This window comes from Ictalurus punctatus, unplaced genomic scaffold, assembly GCF_001660625.3.
Source record: "Ictalurus punctatus breed USDA103 unplaced genomic scaffold, Coco_2.0 Super-Scaffold_100, whole genome shotgun sequence".
NCBI classification, from domain to species: domain Eukaryota; kingdom Metazoa; phylum Chordata; class Actinopteri; order Siluriformes; family Ictaluridae; genus Ictalurus; species Ictalurus punctatus.
Window position 1 is genome coordinate 2,379,567 of NW_026521086.1, and position 27,265 is coordinate 2,406,831.

The 27,265-nt window shown below is 40.1% G+C and overlaps 5 protein-coding genes and 1 long non-coding RNA gene across 6 annotated transcripts; 4 read left to right on the forward strand and 2 right to left on the reverse strand.

Moving 5' to 3' along the window:
* Positions 1-3,597: 3,597 nt before the first annotated feature.
* LOC128629711 (uncharacterized) lies at positions 3,598-6,253 on the reverse strand. The gene is made up of 2 exons (XR_008394090.1): positions 5,817-6,253; positions 3,598-3,978 (listed from the first exon to the last, which is right to left on the reverse strand). It is a non-coding gene; the product is annotated as an uncharacterized LOC128629711 (long non-coding RNA).
* Positions 6,254-13,050: 6,797 nt separating this feature from the next.
* Positions 13,051-13,902, forward strand: LOC128629668 (histone H2B-like). Its single transcript, XM_053678455.1, has one exon. It carries the CDS (start codon positions 13,067-13,069, stop codon positions 13,439-13,441), a length of 375 nt encoding a protein of 124 aa, XP_053534430.1. The 5' UTR covers positions 13,051-13,066; the 3' UTR covers positions 13,442-13,902.
* A 2,074-nt stretch (positions 13,903-15,976) lies between these two features.
* On the forward strand, positions 15,977-21,526 carry LOC128629642 (histone H1). Its single transcript, XM_053678433.1, has 2 exons — positions 15,977-17,324; positions 20,842-21,526. Exons 1-2 carry the CDS (start codon positions 16,726-16,728, stop codon positions 20,906-20,908), a joined length of 666 nt encoding a protein of 221 aa, XP_053534408.1. The 5' UTR covers positions 15,977-16,725; the 3' UTR covers positions 20,909-21,526.
* LOC128629660 (histone H2A) lies at positions 17,812-18,332 on the forward strand. Its single transcript, XM_053678448.1, has one exon. The coding sequence runs from the start codon at positions 17,946-17,948 to the stop codon at positions 18,330-18,332; it is 387 nt and encodes a 128-aa protein (XP_053534423.1). The 5' UTR covers positions 17,812-17,945.
* On the forward strand, positions 18,977-19,403 carry LOC128629654 (histone H3). Its single transcript, XM_053678443.1, has one exon. It carries the CDS (start codon positions 18,985-18,987, stop codon positions 19,393-19,395), a length of 411 nt encoding a protein of 136 aa, XP_053534418.1. The 5' UTR covers positions 18,977-18,984; the 3' UTR covers positions 19,396-19,403.
* A 5,169-nt stretch (positions 21,527-26,695) lies between the features above and the next one.
* Positions 26,696-27,191, reverse strand: LOC128629667 (histone H2B-like). The gene has a single exon (XM_053678454.1). The coding sequence runs from the start codon at positions 27,174-27,176 to the stop codon at positions 26,802-26,804; it is 375 nt and encodes a 124-aa protein (XP_053534429.1). The 5' UTR covers positions 27,177-27,191; the 3' UTR covers positions 26,696-26,801.
* Between the last annotated feature and the right edge of the window lie 74 nt (positions 27,192-27,265).

Here is a 27,265-nt window from a genome sequence, read left to right on the forward strand (position 1 = left end):
TATGTCTGGCAGTAACACAAAGGTCTTTTTTTCCAGAAGTGTACATAACTCCACAGGTAGGTCAAATTAACAATGGAGACAATGTAAACATGTTGTTATCCTTTAAAGGCTTGCAAAGTCTTCCGTTTTCCATGGTGAACAAACAAAATATTTTTGGTGAATGAACAAAATACAAGCATATATTTCCTGTGTAAAGTCCGACTTTGTCAGACATCTAAGGGGGTGGAGGCATACAAAATGGAGGACTCATTTCTTGATGTCGGGAGATAATGAACTTTCATGGCGGTTATTGTATAAGAACCCTCTACCAAAACGGTCTGGTGACTTACAGTGGCGGATTTTACATTGTGCATTACCAACAAAAGTGTTTTTGTTTAAATGTAAATATGCATCGTCTCCACTGTGTACTTTGTGTGATGAACTTGATACTGTGTTTCATGTCTTTTGTGAATGTTGTAAATTATCTCCGCTCTTTAATCTATTGTATACAATGTTTCGTAGTTTGGGGATCATTTTCTTGAAAACAGTGTTTATTTATGGGGGTAGATATTCTCGCCACAGGCAGGAAATCTGTACCTATTCGAATTTTTTGGTTGGTCAAGCAAAATTAGCCATTTGGAAGGCTTACAAAATGGGATCAGAAGGGAAAGAAGTAAACATGGTTAAATTATTTAAGGCCTTGGTTGAGTCTAGGATTAGATTAAAGTACGAATTTTACCAAATTAATGGTGATCTTCCGATGTTTGAGAAGAAATGGTGTGTAAACAAAGGGGTGACCTTATAAGAGGCGAGAATCTCTTTTTCAATTGGTAATGGTCGTTAAAACAATGTGTTCTGTATGTTAAGGTTTTTTAATTGTAGAATAAATTATATTTTAAAAGTCAAAGTCTCTCTCTCTCTCCCCCTGCAGATGTGTTGTTATCTCTAGCATCCCTGCTGGTGCCTCTGCAAATTACACCTGCAACATGAGGGGTCGTTATGTGAACATCATCATTCCCAATGTTATCCAGGCTCTCACGCTCTGTGAAGTGGAAGTCTATGGGGTTCCAGGTTACACTTTTATATCCAGTTCACAATTTCATATACATTTGAAGTCAAATTAAGTTTTACAACAGCTGCTAAATATCAACATTGCTAATTTTTTTTTAGTGCCTGTTACTAAGAGGGCATTTCTGAGATTGAAGTTTAACATCAGTGAGTATCTTATGAACCCTACTGTGAGGGACAAAATTATTCAAAAGGTTTGTGTTCATGACATGTATGGTAGATTCATAAATAAATAAATAAATAAATAATACTAATTTTTCATCATAGACGATATCTGCCAATGTCCAGCCTTCAGTGCGTCAGATCTGTTGGACTACAGAACCAGAGGTGGAAAATGAAACTTAAAAAATGGTAGGAAATATCAGTACTACTACTGCAATAATAATAATAATAATAATAATAATAATAATAATAATAATAATACAACTACTTCTACTGCTAATAATAATAGTAATATAGCGATAAGAGGCAATCTGTCCAAACACTCCCTGCATATAGCACTCCCAGTGGCCAGTTCTTGTCAAGATTCATAGAACAATAAAGAGACCATATGTGAACATACTTATGCATATCACATTTTGTGATGATGGCTCAATGCTAGTTGTGTAACCTACCTGCTGAAAGCCGACTGGCAGAAGGCAGACATTTTTGAAGTAATTCAGTTACAGATTAGCAGAAAGCTCACTGCAAATTCTGCTAAATTGGCATTTTGGTTCCTGAGAAACAGCTATTTGAACTTAACGCTGACCCTTATAAACATGAACAGCACGCCCCAGGTAGCCAATTTGAGCGAGATTGCATTGGATACTAGGAGGTCCATCCCTGAACTTTCTATTCAAGTTTTGTGGCAATAACCTAATGGGAAACTTTTCAATTATCTGATATCTGATTGGCCAATGACAGGCATGTTTTTTTTCAGTAATTAAGTCATCATGAGAATCTATTATAGATTAGCACATACGGTATATCTACCATATCAAATTTCAGCTTGATCAGACATACAGTTCCTCATAAACAGCTATCTGATCTTAGCTCTGCTCCATTTGTATGACCAAATTTGGCACATAGCAAAAAATGCTAAACTAACTTTTGCCAACTAGTGCTAGGATGTTTGGCCTAGCTTCAGAAATTTGGTGACAGTCCTCATTAATTAATTTTTGGTGTGATGCTCAATAATTATCAAAAACATGTTGACATTTGTAAACAGCAACATCTCACTTTCCTGGGTAATGGGAGGAAGTACTACAACCCCAATTCCAAAAAAGTTGGGACGTTGTGAAAAATGTAAATAAAAACAGAATGCAATGATTTGCAATCTCATAAACCCATATGTTATTCACGGTAGAACATAAAACACAAATCAAATGTGTAAACTGAGGAAATGTAGCATTTAAAGGAAAAAAATAGGTAACTTTGAATTTATGGGCGCAACACGTCTCAAAATAATTTGGACGGGGCAACAGAAGGCTGGAACAGTAAGTGTTACTAAAAAGAAACAGCTGGAGGAACATTGTGCTACTAATTATGTTAACTGGCAACAGGTCAGTAACATGATTGGGTATAAAAAGCGTATCTTAGAGAGGCAGAGTCTTTCAGAAGTAAAGATGGGCCTCTGTACACCAATCTGCGAAAAACTACATCTACAATTTGTGGAACAATTTCAGAATAATGCTCCTCGATGTAAAATTGTGAAGGCTATGAATATCCCATCATCTACAGCACATCATATCATGAAAAAATTCAGAATCTGGAGAAATCTGTGGCCCGAGTCTCTTTCCATAAATCTTAAATAAACACCTCCTTATAGATAGCTTCACCATATCAACGACTAAAAGTTTTTATTAAAGTAGTACAGCACAAATCTGTTTATTATTAGACTTTGATTATGTGGAATGTTTGCCAGAGAAGTCTCTGTGAATGATTTGCTATCATAGAAAGGATAACTTATTACAATGAGCACATTAATGTAAACCTGAGATATGAATTGCAACCTTCAGACCTTCTGACCTATCAGATTCCAGAGTGCAACAGCAGTGTGATATAATTTGTATTAAATACACTAAAATGTCTATTAATAGTTCCATGAAATTTGCAGAAAATCAGTTTACTGTTACTTATTTATTAATTCATTGATTTATTTCTTTTACCTGAGTGATATTACAGTCAAGAATTTTGTCATTCTGACTTACAGGTGGCAGAAATATATCTGAAACAAGAAGAAGAAGAAGCGGAAGAAGAAGAAGAAGTGTTCAAAGAACAAAAAGAAAGAAAAAACATCAAATGTGTGAGGTTTGGGTTTAGCACTTGAAAATACTAGCTAACTGATGTTATAGGTTTATTAATTAGAAGTACTAGAAGTTTTTTAGTTTGTTTGTTTGGGAAATGTATCCATGAAAAATTATTACCACAGGGTTTGTACAAGGTGCTTGAATTTGGCATTTGGAAATTTAAGTACTGGAAAACCTTGAAAATAGCCAATTTTTTTTTTTATGTTAAAAAAGTGGTTAAAAAGTGCTTGAATGATAAAACATCAATAAATAAAAAATAACAATCACTTTAAAGGGTTTATTTTCAAAAGAACACGAATACAATCCTTTCACTCAAAATATGACTCCCCGCTGCAGCCCCTCCTCCTCCTGCTGTTCACTCATTCATTTTAACAGGGACAGCTTCGGTCCACTTCTCAGACCCCTTTAGCAACTTTTTTTTTTTTTTTTAAAGCATCTAGCGACATATCTAGCGACATTTTGGACAACCCTTAGCTACTTTCCATAGAAGATAATGGCCAGTACTGCGCGGCGAGTGCGAGGTCCTGCTTTCAGAAACAGAAAAAATGTCCAGAATGTCTCTGAAACACTTCAGCCTATGATTAGCCCTGGATTCCTGGGAGGACACTGTAGCAGTCTCTGAGGATTTCTTCTCATCACTCCACTGTAAAAACAAACAAACAAAACAAACAAACAAACAAAAAAAAACAAACCACTAAATGTTAGCTTCATCTTCTTTTAATTTGATTGTCAGTGCTCAACTCAAACCAACAGCAGAATTATTAATAATATCAAGAATGATTGTGTCTAAAATCAACCACTGATTATATCCCACTTGTTTGTTTCTAGATAGTATGATTTATTTAGCCAAATCTAAACTCACTTCTCCATTTGTGTAACTGGATACTCAGGATAATAAAATTTCACTCTCGTTTCCATCCACCCCCATTTTCTACATCTCCTATCATACAGGAACCTTGAGCCTATCCCAGAGATCATAGGGCACAGGACAGGGTACACACTGGACAGGGTACCAGTCTATCGCAAGGCACACTCACATACACATTCACACACTACAGACACTTTGGACATGCCAATCAGCCTACCATGCATGTCTTTGGACAGGGGGAGCAGCACAGGGAGAACACGCAAACTACGCACACACAGGGTTGTGGTGGGAATCAAACCCCCAACCCTGGAGGTGGGAGGCAAACGTGCTTAGCACTAAGTCACCGTGCGCCCCACTCTGGTCTCTTTAATAAAAATGTGACACACAGAATAGCGCAATGTGCTATCAAATAAATAGTGGGTGACTGTTTTCTTTATAGTGTATATGCACTGTGAATGACTTCTTATTTAAAAACATAAATGTAACTGACATGCTGCTTTATTAAATCATAGCAACTTGAGCACCTGCCTAGCCCTACTCTGAATATGAGGAACTTTCCTACACAACTATTGACATAACTAATGGTCTGCACTTATATAGTGCTTTTTAACCTGAGCAGTGTTTCCCATTCACCCATTCTCACACCAATGGTAGCAGAGCTGCCATGCAAGGTGCTAACTTGACATCAGGAGCAACTTGGGGTTCAGTGTCTTGCCCAAGGACACTTCGAGTCATGTGGGCCAGGAATCGAACCTCCAACCCTACGATTAGACAACCTGCTCTACCACCTGAGCACAGCCACCAACTAGATAACTAGATGTTTAAGTCAGCCTATCCCATTCCTTCATTTTCTTGTTACATATAGATTAAGTCTCTTAAGTGTTTCCTACATGTATATATTTTTTTAAATTTGCATATGTCTACCAATATGTAAGCCAATGCATATGTTTTACACTACTAATACAAAATGTCCCAGTGAGGCCTTCTACACCCATCAAAATATTGCCATCTCACTGTTTGACAGAATAAAATATAGCAATGATGCTTTAGAATTAGATAAATTAAGTTTCTGCAAAATATGAATTGAACTATTCATTTAGAATTCAAAAAGTACATTAATGACTTTTGTAATGACTACTCTGTAGCCCATGTAGCACACTAACCCTAATGTGTATGACCGCATGTACTATGTTGCAATAATAATAAAATGTATTATTATTATCACCAAATAATCACTTCACTGGACAGGAGTGTGATGTGATGTAACGACACAGGACAGTTAGCAGGAAGTAAGCGCAGGAGCGCCGTCTTTATTGATAAACAAACTAACAGAACACAAGAAACGCGGTCTATGCTGAACAGGACTAGCTGGATCAACCATGGAACTACAGTCTAGGCATTACTCGAAAACAGAACATGGAAGTGAGACCGCTAGCATGCTACACGCATTCTAACACAGTGCTAAAGCTATACTCCTTAACCACTACTAACGTTACAAACTATAATACTGCGCGAAGTGCGCAGCCACACGAGGGGTTTAAATAACCAACATAATTATCTAAAGCATAGACACCTGGAGAAATAAAGACACACCCTCGAACATAAGCCAATACCTGGACGGGAAGTAAGTCAAAACAAACGAGCCGCGCGTGTCCATATGTCAGGGTCTCGTGCACGCGCGCTCTGCAGCAGTCTTTGCGCTTCGACGACACAGCGCCACCCACCGGCGGAAGCGTAACAGATGTAAAAACAGACTTAAAAACATTGAGTCATTTAACACAGGTCAACTGTTTTCTATTATACAAGCAGCGTGCGTGTGTTCCGTTTCATTTTCTTTTCAGGGATAAACATACTGGAGGATTTTTTGTTGATCTGGCACAAAATTAAATTGAACTAAGTTACATTAAAAAGGGGGAAACTTTGGGTACCAAGGTTATAAGTTATAAACTAGGGAACACTGAGAGAGAGAGAGAGAGAGAGAGAGAGAGAGAATCGGCATGTGGTCTGCGCCTCTGTAGCACCGCTGTTTTATAGTAAGTGCTGAGGGGGAGACCTGAATGTCGGGCTGCCAGATAGCTTCATTTCAACTATAACTATTAACTGGATGGGGTGGGGTTAATATTTGACTATTGCATAAATTACACCTAATACGTCTAGGTCACTAGTTACTATTAGCTATAATTTAATCAAAAAAGAGAACCTAGTATGTTTATTAGAAACCAACCAAAATTACTCCAATAGTGAGACATGTAAAAGTCCCTGAAGTTACAAAGGAACCCAGGGTAACTTCTAAGCAAACAAAGGCCTCTCTCACATTGGCTAATGTTAATGTTCATGAGTTCACCATCGGGAGAACACTGAACAACAATGGAGTGAATTACAGTGTTACAAGGAGAAAGCCACTGCTCTCCAAAAAGAACATCGCGGTCCATCTGCAGTTTGCTAATGATTACGTGGAAAAGTCTTTTGGAAAAATGTTTTTTTGTGGAAAAATATAACCTTTTGGTTTAAATAAGAAGTGTTATGTTTGGAGAAAGCAAACACTACATTCCAGCATAAGAACCTTACTTATAAGAACCTTTCAATAATGGATGCAACAATGAATTCTGAATTATAACAGTGAATTCTAAAGGAAAGTTTCAGGACATCTGTCTGTGAACTGAATCTCAAGAGAAAGTGGGTCATGCAGCAGGCCAACAACCCTAAGCACAAAAAGCACATAAGGGTCTACCAAAGTATGGTTAAAAGAGAATAAAATTCATGCTTCAGAATTTGCCAAGTCAATGTCCTGACCTTAATCCAATAGAAATGTTGTGGAAGGACCTCAAGCAAGCAGTTCATGTGAGGAAAATCACCAGCATTCCAGAGCTGAAGCTGTTCTGTACTGAGAAACGAGCTAAAATTCTTACAAGCCGATGTGCAGGACTGATCAACAGTAAAAACAGGGAAAATGTTTAGTTTCGGTTATTTCTGACCAAGGGGTTCACACCATATGCTGAAAGCAAAGGTTCACATAGGATCACATAATAGAAAGAAAACATTCTACACACCGTTATACCACCAGCAGCAGTCTGGACTGTTGACACAAGGCAGGTTCATGCTGCTGATGCCAATGTCTGACCCTATCATCTCAATGTCACAACAGAAATCAAGATTCATCAAATCAGGCAATGTTTTTCCATGCTTCAACTGTCCAGTTCCAGTGAGTCCACGCCCACTCTAGCCTCAGGTTCCTGTTCTTGGCTCACAGACAGGAGTGGAACCTAATATGGTTGTAGCTTATCCACCTCATTTGGTTAGACGTATTGTATGTTGCAAGAGGGTTTTCTGTTCTCCACACTTGTAAAGTGTAAATTATCATTACCATAGCCTTTCTGTCAGCTCGAACCAGTCTGTCCATTCTCCTCTGTCCTCTCTCATCAACAAGGTGTTTGTTTTTCTCCACCATTCTGTGTAAACTCAAGAGATTGATTGCTGTCTGTGAAAATCCCAGATCAGCCTCTAGAATTCTCAAACCAGCTCATCTGGCACCAACATTCATACCATCATCACTGAGATCACTGAGATTCTGATGTTTGGTGTGAATATTAACTGAAGCTTACTGAAATACTTACCTGTATCTGCATGATTTTATGCATTGTGCAGCTGCCACACGAATTAGTTAAGTTCTTTTTCAAACACATCCTGCAGAAGCAAATAAGATCGGCACTCCAGCTGCTTTGAGTAGCCTAATGCAAAATGTATTCAAAATACTATTTTTCCTAAAACAGATCATTAAGAACTCCCAAAACACCTGAAATTGGATTCAAGGCACTGTATACAGTGTTACCACCACTGAAATCACCATTTAATTACACATGCTTCAACAGTTAAAATATATCATAAATAAATAAATACATTATTATTATTATTATTAATAATAATAATAATAATAATAATAATAATAATAATAATAATAATTATATGTGTAATTTATATAGCTCCTTACTCATAACCAATGTCGCTTTACAATTACAATGTCTCAACAAAACATGGAACATGCGGTAGACTAAATTTGAGAAAAAATATGATTTATAGTTTACAAAGAAATATTCAATTTCTCATCAAAACACGATTTCACTGCTTATGCTAAGCTTAATTTACACAAGTTTCTAATTACAAGATTGAATTATATAAAGTGAGCATGATCAATTAATGTAGTATTAATGTAAACCCATTACATTATGAAATCTTGGGGGATGTTGGCACTGACAGGTACTATAACTATAGTATTTAAATTAACATGATTCAAAGGTGTGTGATAGAATAGCACAGTGTTTTAATAAATTCAATGCTAATGAATATTAGGTGCTATTATTAATGAATATTATCCTGGTGTCTAATATTTTTTGAGAACAGTTTCATATTGAAATACAATGAATCTGCACATTTTAACAGTTCAAATGGAGAAGTTATTAATGTTTTGTCACAGTAATGATTCTGTGTCTCATTGCCAAACATGAAAAGATCTTAACTCTGAAAGTCAATTAAACAATGTTTGAAGGAGAATCTATAATAAATGCATCATCAGATGACTAAAGGGAACGCTGGATGATCCGTCACATCAGTTTTAGCCTGACATTTTTGCTTTTGCGTCACACATTTGTATAAATCAATTATCTCGCTGGATAAAACCTAAACCTATATTATATATGTATATATTTATGTATGTATAAAATGTAAATGGAAGCTTTTTGCTTCATGTTTTTTTAAACTTTGCTGTAGACTGTCGTTTGAGTCAAACTTATTTGCATTTGAAGAACACAAAGTGCATTTGCCTTTTAAATAAACTAAATAACCATTTAGTGATACACCAAGTGGACAGGTCAGAGTTTAAAGGGTCAAAGAAATGACTTTCTGATCTATGTCGAAGAAGGTAAGAAATTCTGATTTCAAGTATCAAACAGATTTCAAGTATTTAAAAAAAAAAATCTCATTTTACAGTACACTATGATTGATTTAATATCACTTGTAAATTGTCATCATTTAAAAAGACAATACCTTTTATAGATTAAAAACACAACCTATCAAATGTTCCTATAATGTATATATATTTTTGCGCAGGGATATGCATTTTTTCACTGCAGTCGATTCTGACCCATCAGCAAGGTAAGAATACAGTATAGTAGAACACAGAAACACACACACACACACACACACACACACACAGAAAAATGTCTGAGACCACATTGAAAATCTGGATTTTTTTTTCTCTTACATTTTGAAATAAATTTGTTAGAATGTATTACTATTTAAAACAAAGAAAGTAAATGTTTAATATATTGGATATTTATATATTTTTTTAATTCTGCAATTGTAAACATTAAGAAACTCTGAATCTCTTGTAAATATTTTAAAGATTCTCCGTTTTTTTTTTTTTTTTTTTTTTTTTTTTTATTGAAGTTGCAGTCAATAATACAATTTCGAATGAAAATGTTAAAATTAAATAATAAAAACATGCAAAATAGAAACATTTTCCACTAGTGCTCTCAGACTTTTGGCCCCGACTGTGTGTGTGTGTGTGTGTGTGTGTGTGTGTGTGTGTGTGTGTGTGTGCGTGCGTGCGTGCGTGCGTGCGTGCGTGTGCGTGTGTGCGTGTGTCTGTGTCTGTGTGTACGTAAACAAACTATTAATGAAAATAAAATTTTGTGTAAGATAAATGAATGAATAAATATGTTCCCTTCTCCCCTCCAGTCGATGTGGCCTTAGGAGGAATAGCAGTACAATCTTCTTTACACTAACAATTATCCTGCTTACTTTGCTATCGATGACAACAGAGCATCTAACATGAATTTCAACTCGTGTGATTACGGCTGCTCCTAAGGCCATACAGACTTCATATGAATCCATAATGAACTTTTTCACACTATCTGTTGTTACCCAGATGAGGACGGGTTCCCTTCTGAGTCGGGTTCCTCTCAAGGATTCTTCCTCATAAAACATCTTAGGGAGTTTTTCCTCGCCACCGTCGCCACTCAGTGTCTTGCTCAGTTGGGATAAATTCACACCTTTAATATCTGTATACCGTGTTGATATTTCTGAAAGCTGCTTTGAGACAATGTCTATTGTAAAAAGCACTATACAAATAAAATTGAATTGAATTGAACTTATGTTTATATCCAAAATGCTACACTGTGTGTAAGGGGCAGGGGAAACTGGTGCAAGCTGTTCAAAAGGTTTAGTTTAATTTAAGTTTGTCATTATATGCTGTATCTGCGCGCTTGCAGTGTAAATTCTGTCGGAAGTGACATGTTAGTAACAAGGCTGCGTTGCTGGTCACGCGCGGTGTAGACGCGCTGATACAGAGTGTAGTCCTAAATTAATAATATATATTCTGGTGTGTGTGTGTGTGTGTGTGTGTGTGTGTGTGTGTGTGTGTGTGTGTGTGTGCGTGTGTGTGTGTGTTGGGTTCTTTTCTGTTTTGTACAAACAGTTGTGTAAAGTTTTACTGTGAAGTTTATATTTGTTACACTCAGTTTGTGGACTTAAAAACAAAAACAAATGGTACTGAAAGTTCGCTCCACCCCATACGATTAATCAAAAAAATAATTGGCCAACTAATAGTAATAATAATAATAATAATAATGCTGTTAAACAGTTCAGAAGCTCCGTGTATTGTCCTTGATACGTGAAAACTAGACAATGCACAGTAATAACACTGATGAGCTGTGTTATTATTATTATTATTATTATTATTATTATTATTATTATTCTACAAGAAATAAGCTCATAGCAACACTGATGAAATACACATACAGTACAAAAAACCACACACACAAATAGAGAATGTGTTTAGCATTTTGTTTTTACATCTGCACATAATTTAGTCTGCACATAGTTTAGCAGCTGTTTTAGAATTAAAAATGTCATGTATAAGTCTACATAATGAGTCTTTATTGGTCACATATGCAGTAGAGCACAGTGAAATTGTTTTCTTCACATACCCCAACATGTCAGGAAGCTGGGGTCAGAGCACAGGGTCATGATATGGTGACCTAACCTTCTGATCAGTAAACCAGAGCCTTAACCACTAAGCCACCTCTGCCCCAGTGGTGAGAGAAACATGAATGTTCATAGCATCTATTACTTCTTACCCCACTATTTGCCAAATAATACAAATATAGACTTCTAAACACCGCCATTAAAAGCTTAATAAGAGAATACTGCAATTTTGGGGAAATTGCCGTTCCCGAGTTTGGCCACACGAGGGCAGTCATGTTCCATCCAGCACAACACACGCCGCCTAAAACAGAAGGTAGGTTGTAGGTATTTTACTATTACTACTACTACTTCTAATAATGACCTCAATCGAAGTAATTAAATACGTAATGAACATTGTTGTCTATATAGCTGACCTCATTTTTCTACACAGTGAGTTAAAGGCACACAACTATCAGAATCCCAGTTCATAATTGTGTTTGATTGGCCAAGTAGAATAAAGTGTGCTGCGAGTCCGGCTCTTTTTGAGCTTATTGGACATTACACATTGCTGTAATTATCTCATTGGCACTACTTAATTGCTCATAGTTTATTTGACGAATGCAACTGCTGCGACATATTTTGCCAATCTTAAGCTCAGCCGTCATTCTGGAGGCGCAGTTTTGGTTGATGCATGACATTTAGGTTCAAACACAGTGTGTACATCGACTGTAACACAGATAGTGAAAATGGAAATGTGAAAAGAGAAGGCCAGTGATTAGAGAAAGAGAGAGAGAGAATGGGGAAGAAGAAGACGTTAGCAGGTGAAAAGCAGTGCCTAGTGATTGCTTTCGAAAAAGAGAGCTATTGTGTGACCGTTGGTGTAAGGCCCGCCTCCTCGCCTGTTCTCAACTAGGTCCTGTCGAGTGTGGATAAATAGGTGGGCGCTGCGCGAGAACTTTTATTGAGTGGTTTGACTTCGAGAGCAGCGCTATGTCTGGCAGAGGCAAGGGTGGTAAGGGACTCGGCAAAGGAGGCGCTAAGCGTCACCGCAAGGTGCTTCGCGATAACATCCAGGGGATCACCAAGCCGGCTATTCGTCGTCTGGCTCGCCGTGGTGGTGTAAAGCGTATTTCTGGTCTGATCTATGAAGAGACTCGCGGTGTGCTGAAAGTGTTTCTGGAGAACGTGATCCGCGACGCCGTCACCTACACCGAGCATGCCAAGAGAAAGACCGTGACCGCCATGGATGTGGTGTACGCTCTGAAACGCCAAGGACGCACCCTGTACGGCTTCGGCGGTTAAACGCTCTAACACCGAACGACGCGAACACAACGGCTCTTTTAAGAGCCACCCATATGTCTAGAAAAAGAGCTGTTCCGTGTGGGGGGAAAAAGGCTTTTTCTTTCATGAAGCATAAGGCATCAAACGCTGTACAGAAGTAGCATAAGTGGTAGATCTATTTGTATTTTTTGTAATAAACTACATATATGCAGTGTTCAATAGTATAAACTATAAATCAATATAATATATCAACATTATAAAACGATTTAAAAGATGATTTCAGTAGAAACTTACTTCTATATTTTTTTTCTCTCATACACACGCACACATGCATATATAATATAAAACGGTTTTTTCGCAAGCCAATTGTTTTTTCATAGTGCACGTTGTCCTGAAAGTACAAGGGCGGGAAGGGAAACAAAGCGTGGAGGACGAGGAGGAGGTATGGGAGGAGGGAGGAAGCAGAGTGCAGTAGGAGGCGCCATGCAGGAAGAGGTATCGAATTTTGGCCAATCAAAAAAAGGTGTCTTGTCTGTTCGTCATTAACATGTGGGTCTGTAAATAGAGCGGGCGCGAGGTGGGCGCCAGTCATTTTCTGTTTGTTTATTCGAGAAGTAGCATCATGCCCGATCCAGCCAAGACCGCGCCCAAGAAGGGATCAAAGAAAGCCGTGACCAAGACGGCCGGCAAAGGAGGCAAGAAGCGCAGAAAGTCCCGGAAGGAGAGCTACGCCATCTACGTGTACAAGGTCTTGAAGCAGGTGCACCCTGACACCGGCATCTCATCCAAGGCCATGGGCATCATGAACTCTTTCGTGAATGATATTTTTGAGCGCATCGCCGGTGAGTCTTCTCGTCTGGCTCACTACAACAAGCGCTCCACCATCACCTCCAGGGAGATCCAGACCGCCGTGCGCCTGTTGCTTCCCGGCGAGCTGGCCAAGCACGCCGTGTCCGAGGGCACAAAGGCCGTCACCAAGTACACCAGCTCTAAGTAAAGCGCGTTACGTCTTTATCAACCCAACGGCTCTTTTAAGAGCCACCCACTTTTCATACAAAGAGTAATTTTCTCTCTTTCGTTTTCTCTCTCGCTGTGTGTGTGAGCGAGAGCGGGAGGGGGACTTCTGAAGCGCTGCACTCCCGCGGATGTTCAGGCTTTTGGGTAATTCTAGCAGTCTGTTAAATGCAGAGATGAGTAAATCTAAACAGGGTTGTAGCACGGTTTCAGGGGTTGTATAATCTGAGCAATGCAAAAGGGGATTTTAGCAGCACAAAGTTATTCGTATTAAGATTGTAGCAACAGGAAGTAGTTGAAAATGGTTTTCTACTAGCACATAATCATTCTACATCAGGGGTGCCCAAACTTTTTCCTGTGAAGGGCCAAAAATCAAACTTGATTGAGGGCTGTGGGCCAAAAATAAATGTTGCATTATACCAAACTGTATTATATTAAAATTAAAGTTACCATGGTTCTCTATCATTTCATAATATTTACAAATAAATAAATTAATAGAAAACATTAGTCTGTATCTGCTTCACTAATGCAGTTTTATTTTCAGAGTTCTATAGTTCAATGAAACTTATAGTATAACTAAAACATAGAACCAATCCCATTTATAATACATGTTCAATACCTCATACAACTATTCAAGCTATAAGCAATACAGCCACATGCCTGCAATATCAGTGACCTCTAATGAGACACATGAAGCTGGTCCTTATTTTTCAAAAGTATTTCCAAATTGGGATGCAGTGGACTTACTGTCAAAGTCAGGATATTATGGTGGTGTGAGTCAGTTACTTTGCATCTCAGTTTACACTTGTTTAAGTTCATCAGACTGAAAGTCTGTTCACAGTGGTAGGTACTGCCAGACAGAGACAGCATCACTTGTGCCTGTTTGCCCATCTGTACCTGTTTGCTGGGACACATTTGTAGAGGTCTGTCAAGGGAAGGGACCTGAACTTGTGTTTGAGTTCTGAATCACACTGAAGCTCAATTGGTTCCATCTGTAGATCATCACTGACTGTGTCCACACTGATGGTGAAGGGTTGAACAAACCACTCAAAGTCAGAAGCATTGTGTCTGAAGTCCTCAAAGCAACTGTCAAACTCCTGGAAAAGGTTGCTGAGAACGGCATCATACTCAGGTACCTTCTCTCATCATGCCTGCCTCTCTAAAACAGGGAAAATGGGCTAAATTTCCTGGATGTGGAGATGAGCGAGAGAGGAACAGTGTGAGACAGGGAGTGAAAGAAGAGAGAGGGAGGAAAATAGAATAAATAACTGACAAAACAAGGGAATTAAATCAGGATAATTTAAGAGAACTTTGACACAAAATTTATCAGCTTGATTAACAAAAAAACCCAAAGCTGACACCACTGGATATAAATGCTAACTAAATATAAGTATTAATAATAACAATAACTGCACATAAAACTATGGTGAATATTATAATTGTGAATGTTAGCTGCTGAGAGATGTCTTCTGAGCAGCAGTAGTTTTTGTTTGAAGGCTCTGACGTGATAAAAAAGCTGGGTGATAATCTGGTCTTTTCCCTGGAGCTGAACATTTAAAACATTGAGCAGCTCTGTGACGTCCACCGGGAAAGCCAGGTCAGAAAACCATTTCTTATCCATGGGCTCTTGAATCCTACCAATCTTGCTTTCCTGAAAAGCTCTGATCTCATCACGCAGATCAAAAAGTCTCCTGAACACTTTTCCTCTGCTCAGCCATCTAACCTCCTGGTGGTACAACACATCAACGTATTGCACATCCATCTCATCCAACAGTACCTTGAACTGCAGGTGAGAGAGCGCCTCGGAGCGTATATCATTCACAATTTTGACGACGTCAAACACATCCACAAGCCCGATGGATTGGGCACATAGCTGTTCTTGATGTAAAATACAGGAAATCTGATAGCTGGCCCGTGTGGCACTTTCTTGAGCTGATGAAGGACGTAGCAGCACACTCTGCTCAGATCGAAGTTTAGTAGCAGCTCGTTAGCCTTCTGTTTTATGCCTTGCCGCTGTCCTTTGAGAAAGCTGAAGAAGGTTTTGTTTCATAATGACGGATTTTGTACTCTTCCAAAACAGCAACTGACTGCTTGCAAACTAGACACACTGCCATTGAATTGATTTCAGTAAATAAAAAGTCAACTTGCCAAATCTTTTTAAATTTCCTCTTGTCTGTGTGCCAGTGCCTGGATCTCTCCATTATTACCTGTTTGTTGACTGTCGCAATGCATGCTGGCCTTGAAGTATGCATGTACATTAAATAAAATTCTAATTCTTATTCTCTACATTTAATTTCAATTTTCATTTTTTGTAGCTCAATAATAATAATTAAAAAAATGTTAAATTAGAAATGAAGATCAGCATCAATTAAATTTCCCCCTCCCCCCCTTCTCACATATGGCATGGCGGGCCAAATCAAGTCACCACGGGCCAACTTTGGGCATCTCTGTTCTAACTGTTGTAGTAGCACTTAGTCATTTGAACTAATGTCACAGTAGCACGTAATCGTTCGAACTAAGGTTCGAGAAGCGCATAATAATTCTAAATACTGTTGTAGTAGCACCTAGTCATTCGAACTAATGTGACATTAGCACAAAGTCATTCAAAAGAGTGTTCTAGTAGCACATAGACATTGAAAAGAATGTTCTAGCAGCATGAAATACAACACACACACACACACACACACACACACACACACACAAGGCTATAGCGGAGCCTATAGTCACGCGTGCTGTGCTTTACACGGCCCCCAACGCGCTCTGCTTCCGATACTACACACACCACTCGACAGCTGCAAAGACATCAGGCTCGTTCACAAGGCTCCTCTTTAACTCGGCCCAGAACGCATACCACGGCCGTGCCTGCTTTTCGCCCGTTTTTACACACCACATCGCACCAAATGCGCAGCCCGCCGGCTTGAGTACAACGCGCGCCGCGCCTTTTCATGTGCGCTGCGCGAGACTGTTGCTCTCTAGCCGGCCAGGCCGGGCCACGGGGGAAACGAGAAAGCCCGTCTTCGCTCAGCGTGTGCTTCAACGTTTTGAATCTCGTTTTGCGAGTGGGATTTTCACCGAGAAATGCCATGAGAAAACACATCTGAGCGCGCGCCGCGTCCGTGCATTCATTCAGCGGCGCCCGAGTTGAGTCTACACCGCTCTCATATCTGTTTTTAAGACCAGCCCCCGGCCCCGGGGAGGGAGGATCATCCTGTGTTACACACTAACGTACAGCGTACGACTCGTGTATTCTACGTAGTTCCAAGAGAGATGGCAGAAGTCGCACCCGTTCCCGCCGCCGCGCCGGCCAAAGCGCCCAAGAAGAAAGCAGCTTCGAGAGCAAAAAAAGCCGGCCCTAGCGTCGGCGAGCTGATCGTCAAAGCCGTTTCCTCGTCTAAGGAGAGGAGCGGCGTGTCTCTCGCTGCCCTGAAGAAAGCGCTGGCTGCCGGCGGATATGATGTGGAGAAGAACAACTCCCGCGTCAAGATCGCCGTTAAGGGTCTCGTGACTAAAGGCACTCTGGTGCAGACCAAAGGGACCGGCGCGTCTGGCTCTTTCAAGCTGAACAAGAAGCAGACCGAAGCCAAGAAGCCCGTGAAGAAAGCCGCGCCCAAAGCGAAAAAGCCCGCCGCCACTAAGAAGCCCAAGAAGGTAGCGGCCAAGAAACCCGCCGCCGCGGCCAAGAAGTCTCCTAAGAAGGCGAAGAAGCCCGCTGCCGCCGCAAAGAAAGCCACCAAGAGCCCGAAGAAGGCGAAAAAGCCCGCGACCCCTAAAAAGGCAGCCAAGAGCCCCAAGAAAGCGAAAGCTGTCAAGCCCAAGACCACAAAGCCTAAAGCGGCAAAGGCGAAGAAGGCAGCACCCAAAAAGAAGTAAAGACGTTTGTTTCTTTCATGCTTTTGTTCCTTAAACGGCTCTTTTAAGAGCCACCCATATTTTCCTTTAAAGAGCAACATTTTCAGTCAAGCTTTATGGAATCAAAGCAATACACGTTTGAAACATTCAATAGTATGGATACACATATCTACTACATATCATATACACATAGCCACAAGCTGATACTGATTTTAGTACAGTAGGATAGAATCCTGATCGTGATTCCTAAACGTCATTCCTGATCTCCAAAACGATCACAGAATATGTAGGATAACATATTGATACATAATAAATCAATGTTAATGATAAGAATAAATAAATTCAGTATATAGTTACTTCGTGCTTTTGTATGAATATTCCCTTCTGTATGTTTTCATTCGCGCGCTCTCTCTCTCTCTCTCTCACACACACACACACACACACACACACACACACACACACACACAAGCACAAACAGGGGTGGGAGGGGTGACGCTGGAATTCGACGGCCTGTTTTTGATTGGCTAATCTGCCATTGCGTTCTTAGCGAATAAGAGAGTGGTCGTTTTGTCTATATCACGGAGAGCTCGGGGTGTAACGTTTATTTCGGAGTTGTTAGAACAGATTTGAGTATCAAGATGAGTGGCAGAGGAAAAACCGGCGGAAAAGCTAGAGCTAAGGCTAAGACTCGTTCATCCAGGGCTGGACTTCAGTTCCCCGTGGGACGTGTGCACAGGCTTCTACGTAAAGGCAACTATGCCGAGCGCGTCGGTGCCGGCGCTCCGGTCTACCTGGCCGCAGTGTTGGAGTATCTGACCGCTGAGATCCTGGAGTTGGCCGGTAACGCCGCCCGTGATAACAAGAAGACTCGTATCATTCCCCGCCACTTGCAGCTCGCCGTGCGTAACGACGAGGAGCTGAACAAACTGCTCGGCGGAGTGACCATAGCTCAGGGTGGTGTGCTGCCCAACATTCAGGCTGTGCTTCTGCCTAAAAAGACCGAGAAGGCCGTCAAGACTAAGTAAACTCGTCCACTGCTGCTTTGTCAGTACCCAAAGGCTCTTTTAAGAGCCACCATCTTTGCTTCAAAAGTGCAATTTTACACCCGTTTTTCTACTGAAAGTGCACTAGAAAGTCAGCACGTTTGAAATGAAAACAGAAGCGTTATACTTTGCTAATAATTATGTGATTACGTTAAGTAGTAGTAGTAATAATAGTGGTAGTTAGCGTGTTGTCTAAATGAAATCTGAGGGGTGAAATTGTGCACTTTTAAGACAGCATATTTATAAATAAAAAAAGGACGATAATTTTGTAGTCATGATTTAATACCATATTTAAGTAATGACTATAAGAACAATAGCAGTTAGAGTGCTGGTTAAATGAAGTCTGAGGAGTGAAAATGGTTTGTGACGGCGTTGTGTGTGTTCCTAATGAACAAAGCATTTGTATTAGAGAGCGCGCCAATAGAATAGAATAGTGGCGGACGTCTTGTGTTTCGAACGGTGGCAGAGAAGACGGTCCAATAGTCAACAGGTGACGTAAAACGTTCTATCGAATAGCAGACGAGCGCGTTCGAGACGCCCAATCAGCGCAGGGCGGCGTTATGGCTTAAAAAGGCCGCGTTCGCGCGCGCAGTTTATTCTGTTTTTCTATCCGCGAAGTGCAGAGTTTGACGCTATGGCAAGAACCAAGCAGACCGCCCGTAAGTCCACCGGTGGCAAGGCGCCAAGGAAGCAGCTCGCTACTAAGGCTGCTCGCAAGAGTGCGCCGGCTACCGGCGGCGTGAAGAAGCCTCACCGTTACAGGCCCGGCACCGTGGCTCTGAGAGAGATCCGTCGTTATCAGAAGTCTACTGAGCTGCTCATCCGCAAGCTGCCCTTCCAGCGCCTGGTGCGAGAAATCGCTCAGGACTTCAAGACCGACTTGCGTTTCCAGAGCTCGGCCGTCATGGCCCTGCAGGAAGCGAGCGAGGCATACCTGGTCGGTCTGTTCGAGGACACCAATCTGTGCGCTATCCACGCCAAGAGAGTGACCATCATGCCCAAGGATATTCAGCTGGCCCGCCGTATTCGCGGAGAACGCGCTTAAACCACAACTCTCTTTAATATACACAAAGGCTCTTTTAAGAGCCACTTCCTCGTCTCAGAAAACAGCAAATTTTCTTTCTTGGGCAGTTTAAGTATTAGAACGTGGTACAGGGAGAAGGAACAGTAATAATAATGTGTGTATATATGTGTATGTGTACATATGTGTATGTGTGTGTAAATGAAGTGCGCGGCTTTCTATTTTTATCCACATTAGAAAGGTTGGTTATTCATTTTGCATTTTCATGACAAGTATAGACATGAGTATTACGTAATGTTTGTTTTTATAGATGAGCCGTTAATTGTGGTTATGTCCGAACAATACAATGCACAGTAATGAGCTGTGTCTGTAAAATAGCTCAAACCTACCTTCTGTTTCGGGCAGCGTTGTGCTGGATGGAGCTTGACTGCCCCCGTGTGTCCAAACTCGGGAACGGCAATTTTCTAGAAGCGGATTTCTGGGCAAGAGCTATTACATCATACATACATTTCATCCATCATCCCTTTTGTCCCGTCCATGATAATTGTTTTTGTAATTTAATAATTGTAGACATGACATGATCATTGAAATCTTCCCTATTTGTGGATACACACTCTCTCTCTCTCTCTCTCTCTCTCTCTCTCTCTCTCTCTCTCTCTCTATATATATATATATATATATATATATATATATATATATATATATATATATATGTGTGTGTGTGTGTGTGTGTGTGTGTGTGTGTGTGTGTGTGTGTGCGCTGTATTAAATAACATTTAATGTGTTTGTTTAAAACGAGTTAGAAGACTGTTTTAGTAGAAACATATTTCTATATTTATTACATATAATACTTCTATATTTCTCTCTCTCTCATACACACTATATATATATATATATATATATATATATATATATATATATATATACACAGTATCTCACAAAAGTGAGTACACCCTCGCATTTTTGGAAATATTTGATTATATCTTTTCATGTGACAACACTGAAGAAGTGACACTTTGCTACGGTGTAAAGTAGTGAGTGTACAGCTTGTTAGCTCTTTGAATAACTGTTCTTTTATTACTGTGACACTGTCTAAATGTACATTTTGGACTCTCAGAAAGATGGCACCCATTCACGTGCATTCTATTGACTCACAGAACTTGAATTTCCTTTGAAAATTCTTTGTGTTCAGATGAAGAAAGAAAGTCACATAAGAACTTTCTTTTTTGGTTGAAATATTCCTTTGATGAAGTTGTCCAGTAATACATAAAGAATGATATGAACTGGCGTTATTTTGGACATATTGAATTAAGGTTTGTTGTGTTTCCTAGTTATGATTATAGCACATTTTTCATCACAGTGTCTGAATGTGCCAAGGACCACATTTCAGGGATTTCGTCATTGCACGTTGTAATTGGTGTATTTTGTATTTTTAATCTAGTTTTTAGCGTTGCTGGGTTTTTTTTCTAGTCATCCACCAGTATTGAAGGCCATCTCAGTGCCAGGGAGGGCCTCCAGCCGTATCTACTACCATTAGGAAGGATCAAGGGCAGGATTGACAAATTCTACGTGGTAGTGGATAAGCACCTCATCACTTGCACAGGAACCAGCTCCTTGAGTGCTATAGATGAACTCTTCAAAGTCCACTATGTGTTCAACCTGTGATATGAGGAAGCCCTTGTCAACATCTTTACCTTCCTGCAGACTACGATCTACAACATTGATGTTGGTCTTACAAGTGAGTCTCCCAGAGTAAAGGAATTGCATGCAAAGCTTCTGAACTAGGTTAAATGTTAGTACATTTACATTTATTCACTTAGCAGATGCTTTTATCCAAAGCGACTTACAAATGAGATGCATGCAAAGCCACGAGAGTCACGTACAGTTTCTATCCTTTGTTAAAGTTTAAGTTATTATGTGCACAGCGTGGCTGTAGCCGACAGTATGTGACTTGGGTGAACTTGTAAAAGCCCGGAGTTTGAAGTTCTACATGCCTTTTGATCTACAGGGTCCAAATGGGTCAGATGAATATATTCACTATGAGGTGAATATATTGCACCTCAATTCATGCTGGTTTGTTACATCTAAGATACTGTGTTGAAAATAAAAGTTCAACCTTATACAGCAACTGATGTGTTATCTGTTCTTTTACTGACGAGTACACACATTTTAAAGGTCTGCATTTTTAGGCAGACAGGGTGTAGATCACATTTAATTACACTAGTGTAGAAAATAACTCATTAGGTTGAGCTTTTGACACATTTAATGTAGATTCAACACTTTCTTAGTGTAAATGGAGCCTGTGAGGAGTAAAAAAACTACACCAATTGTGCTAACAGTGAACACTTACAGTGCTTGATCAACACTATGAGAGTGTAGGAAAAAAACAATACTGAAAGTGTAAATTGAACTCTATTTAGTGTGGACCTATATAAACTCTTGATAAGTGTTAGTTTTAACACTGTGAGTGTAAAAATAACACTAAAATTTGCAGTGTACAATCAGAAATGATTGGGGAAAGGGGAAAGGTGGAGGGGATAGAAACTTTTATAAGAAATGATGTGAGATATAATCAATAAAGGGAAAGAACACTAATCTGTGGTAGTCAAACTACGGACAGGAAAAGACAGTATAACGATATTCAACTTTTACAATCCCCGTAATAGACAGAGCACCGATACACCAAATGCAGTATGTGGGTTGAAGGGAAATTAGTACGGTGTGGGGATTTTAACTCACACACACAGCACAATACAGGGGAGTAAGAATACAGATATAAATTAATCAGTGATCGAGGAATTTATAGATGATAAAAATTTGGTATGTGTTAATGACGGGAAGGACACGTGGTGTAGTTCACATAATGCAGAAAGCGCTATCGATCTGACAATAACGTCAACTGAAATTGCAGGAATCAACACATGGGAGGGTTTAGACCATTCGACAGTAGGTACCGAGAACGCCAAGGTGGAAGTTAGAGAAAGCCGACCAGCAGATGTTCCAAACGTAGAGCGGACTGAAATGTGTGGGATTAGCGAATAAGGATATAACAGATGTCGAAGAAACGAACGGAAAAGTGACCACGGCCATTATACGACCAGATGAAGAAACAATGTCAAAAAAGATAGGAAGTAAACGAAGAAAGAGCGTGCCACGGTGGGATGAGAGCTGTACTGTAGCAATTAAAAAGAGAAATAAAGCTTTTAGGAAACTCGAAGCTCACCGTACACAGGAAACTTTGATTAACTATAAAATGGCGCAAGCAGTAGGTAAGAAAACAATCAGATCAGCAAAACGTGTATATTGGAGACAATTCTGCAATAAAATTGGAAGAGAAACCCAGCTATCGGACATATGGAGAACAATTAGGAAAATGAGTGGAATAAGAAACGGTGTGTAAATACCAGTGTTAAATAGCAACAATAAAAATGCAATTAGCAATGCAGAAAAAAAACAACATTTGGTAAAAACTTTTGTGAAGCTCCACAGTACTGAAAACCTATCCTCAACAGCCAAGCAGTGTAGAGATCAGACACTTGCCCAAAATCCAGGGATAGTAGAAAGAAGGACTTGCCATTTACTCTATTTGAGTTCAAAAGAGTTATATCAAACGCACGGCAAACGACATCAGGGAAATACAGTACATGCTATAGCATGTTAGGCCACATGAGAGACATCATGCTTGATGTATTATTAAGACTGTTCAATATGGTATGGAATACAGGAAAAATCCCACTAACACGGAAACGGTTCCAATACTCAAACCCGGCAAATACAGTCAGATCCGTCAAGTTACAGATCCACAGTGTTAACGTCACAGGGAAAACTACGGAGAGGATGATAACAGATAGATTAGATCACTATATAGAAAGTAAAGTTCTTCTCTCACCGTATCAGTCAGGATTTTGTAAAGGGAGGGGGAGAATGGTAGAATCCATTTTATGCCTAGACCCAGAAGTTAGGAAAGCTCAAACTAACAAAGAAAGTGTCACCTCTGTATTTTTCAATGTCGAAAATATGTACGATACCCTTGGGAAGGATGGACTTCTTATTAAACTTGACGAATTAGGAATAAACGGAAAGATATATATATAATTGGGTATTAGACTTCCTGAACAGAAGGCCAATAGAAGTTAGAGTAGGTGCAGAGTACTCAAATAGATATGCAGTAGAAAATTTTACCCCACAAGGCAGTGTATGTAGCCCGATACTGTTTAATATTATGATTAAAGACATTTTATCAGGTAAAAATATAGGTAAGTCGCTTTATGCAGCTGACGAGGTTAGGGGTTGGGATATAGAATATGTAAGAAAGAAAATGCAACACGCAATAGGGAAAGTAGAACAGTGGGCAAATGAATAGGGTTTTAAACTATCAATTTCAAAATCACAAGGTATATGTTTTTCTAAACGTCATAAAACAGCACCATTGAAACTGCACAGGCAAGATCTTGAACAGGTCAAGGCTGTGAGATTTTTAGGAGAGCTTTTTGATTAGAAGTTTACCTGGGTCAGCATATTGATAAAATTAAGAACAAATGTAAAAAGATGAATAATGTTCTGAGACCGGGGAGCAAGTAGGGCATCGCTCATAAATATCTATCAGGCTCTTACAAGAGTTGTCTTTGATTACGGTCGCCTAATGTATCTTAAAAATCTTAAAAAGCTTGACGTGGAACAGGCGCAAGAACTCTGGATCTGTACTAGAGCATTTAAATCATCACCAGTGACTGCGTTACAGGTCGAGACAGGAGAGATGCTGTGATTTATATTGGATAAATCTATGAGGGCATAGCAGGGTGTACACCAAGAATGCTCAGTTTTATAGGACTAACTTCTTTAAGAGTTTGGGATGGGTAAGAAATGTATAGGCACAAAATGCAGGCCTCAGCCAGCTACAAGAAAGCCCCATAGAGGTGAACTGTACCACCCTGGAAATTCATAAAACCATCTGTAGATACAAGATTACAACAAATATTAAAAGAGGAATCTAAAATAGCACCACAGTGGATAATACTTCAAAAATATATGGACCATTATCAGAATAAATGACTTGTATATACAGATGGCTCAATACTGGCCGCAGTGTGGCTTTGTTCATTCCTCGTGAAGTAGCAGTCAAAAAAAGAGCGACCGATCATTTATCAGTACACCGTAGAACTATCAGGAGTCCTATTGTCACTGCAGCGGTCGGAAAAAAATAATCAGAACTAAGATGTCGCTATAGCTTCTGACAGTCTATCTGCACTATCACATATACAGTCTGGGAAAACATCATGTAGACAAGACCTTGGTTAACAAATATTTTATCTGCTTCTCATACTCCATGGTAGGGAGCTGAATGTTTCCTTCTTTTGGGTTCCTGCACATGTAGGGGTGGAAGAAAATGAAACTGTGGATGTACTGGCAAAAAGATCGATAAAGCATGAAACAGTTGATATACAAGTACCATTAAGTAGAGCAGATGTTAAAACCATTATAAAGGGACACATAAAATACGGCAGGAATACCGGGACATATGTATGAGCCAAGGCAGGAACCCAAAGGAAGAGATGATAATTATGTGTCTTAGAATAGTTCATGCTGGCTTAAATCTAACATTACACAGAATAGGTAAACACCCCACTGGACTCTGCACACACTGCAATACACAAGAGACGGTAAAACACATTCTGTTAGACTGCAAAAGATATCAGGAGGAGAGAACTGAGCTAGAGATGTGAATTGGAATGCAAAACATGACACTAAAAACATCTGGGAAAATGCACTGTCCCCTAATAAACTATCTAAAAAATACTGGGATAAGTGAAAGACTGTAGTAATTTGGTATGAACATCTAGTATTCAGGAACTCAGGACTCAGAACTCAGGTGCAGGTTTTCATTCTGACCAAGCAGAAGCCACACCCGAGTCTACTGAAAGTCAAGATCGACCGATTAAACAGATGGAGTCGGGTGTGACTCCTGCTCAGTTTGTGGATTAGATCGGACAAAACCGATTGAGCTTAGGCTAGCAAATCAGTCTAAATGAAGTTTTCATAAGGTTCAAGCCTTAATGACCTACTAGCACAATAGTCAGAATCAGATATTGGGGGAAAATTATTAGTTCTCAAAGCATATAGTTAAAAGAAATAAAAGCAAAGGCTCAAAATTGTTTGTCCAAAAAAAGTTTGTTGCATCACAAATTCAGTAGTTTGGAGAAAATGGGAGAGCTTGTGGCAGATATTGCAAATGTTTGTAGGCTTTAGAAAAAAGCAACATAAGTACAGGAGTCAAACCCCCATTTCATAAGAACAAGCTAAAATCCCACACATTAATCATATAGACAAAATTAAAGAGGATAAAGAGTAAAGAGGATAAAGCAGTTTCAAAGGAGAAGTTTACACAACAGTCCCATTCATAGAGAAACAAGCTATTCTTCGACCGGAGCAAACTTTGCATGGTCGCTATCATTCATTAACACGGCTAGCATGCTAGAAATCACTTGCTCACTTTCATTCAAACTGAAAGCATATGAATAGATGGTGAAGAGTAAATAAATTTAAAGTCTAGATGAAAAGAACAAATGTTGAATAAAAGTTGACTAGGTGGGTGGGAAACAGTCAGTAGGAAAGTAGGAAGAGCTGAACAGAGCAGCAAAGACAAGAGTAAGACATTGTTAGTTGTAGGGGAGAAAGCATGTCCAACAAGAAAATGTGATTATAGGTGTAGGTCAGAAGACTCCTTCTGTTTTTGCCAGTGTCCGGGCTTCCCCACTCGTACGCGGCGCTCCGCTCTTGTAGTCCCGGGCCAAACAGGCACGCCTAGTTAGCACCAGCCAGCCCATCCGGCCTCCTCCTCTTTAGCTCGGTCGGATTCCTCCCTGACCCTAACAAAACAGTCACCCTAATGCCCTTTATCCCAACTCCGCTATTGCCTTGTGTGTGTGTGTGTGTGTGTGTGTGTGTGTTGTATTCCATGCTGCTAGAGCATTCTTTTGAATGACTTTGTACTGCTGGAACACTGTTTTGAATGACTACATGTTACTACAACAGTATTTAGAACATTTACGTGCTTCTAGAACCTTAGTTTGAATTTCTACATGTTACTAGAATACCATTTTCAGTTACTTCCTGTTGCTAGTCTTAATATGAATAACTTTGTGCTGCTAAAGCCCCATTTTGCATTGCTCAGATTATACAAGCCCAAGAAACCGTGCTACAACCCTGTTGAGATTTACTCATCTCTGCATTTATCAGACTGCTAGAATTACCCTGAGAAATAAGCCTGAACATTCGTGGGAGAGCAGCACTTCAGAAGTGTCCCCCCCCCTCTCTCTCACACACACACACAGAGCAAGAGAGAAAGCGAAAGAGAATAGATTGTTCTTTGTATGAAAAGTGGGGGGCTCTTAAAAGAGCCGTTGGGTTGATGAAGACGGCGGTAACGCGCTTCACTTGGAGCTGGTGTACTTGGTGACGGCCTTTGTGCCCTCGGACACGGCGTGCTTGGCCAGCTCGCCGGGAAGCAACAGGCGCACGGCGGTCTGGATCTCCCTGGAGGTGATGGTGGAGCGCTTGTTGTAGTGAGCCAGACGAGAAGACTCACCGGCGATGCGCTCAAAAATATCATTCACGAAAGAGTTCATGATGCCCATGGCCTTGGATGAGATGCCGGTGTCAGGGTGCACCTGCTTCAAGACCTTGTACACGTAGATGGCGTAGCTCTCCTTCCGGGACTTTCTGCGCTTCTTGCCTCCTTTGCCGGCCGTCTTGGTCACGGCTTTCTTTGATCCCTTCTTGGGCGCGGTCTTGGCTGGATCGGGCATGATGCTACTTCTCGAATAAACAAACAGAAAATGACTGGCGCCCACCTCGCGCCCGCTCTATTTACAGACCCACATGTTAATGACGAACA

Bases quoted from the DNA above. Each gene is read 5' to 3' on its own strand.
- LOC128629642 (XM_053678433.1), top strand. From the start codon at position 16,726: ATGGCAGAAGTCGCACCCGTTCCCGCCGCCGCGCCGGCCAAAGCGCCC. The intron at 17,325-20,841 runs GTAAAGACGTTT...TTTTTTTTCTAG, and splicing joins AAGGCAGCACCCAAAAAGAA to TCATCCACCAGTATTGAAGG.
- LOC128629667 (XM_053678454.1), bottom strand. From the start codon at position 27,176: ATGCCCGATCCAGCCAAGACCGCGCCCAAGAAGGGATCAAAGAAAGCC.
- LOC128629654 (XM_053678443.1), top strand. From the start codon at position 18,985: ATGGCAAGAACCAAGCAGACCGCCCGTAAGTCCACCGGTGGCAAGGCG.
- LOC128629660 (XM_053678448.1), top strand. From the start codon at position 17,946: ATGAGTGGCAGAGGAAAAACCGGCGGAAAAGCTAGAGCTAAGGCTAAG.
- LOC128629668 (XM_053678455.1), top strand. From the start codon at position 13,067: ATGCCCGATCCAGCCAAGACCGCGCCCAAGAAGGGATCAAAGAAAGCC.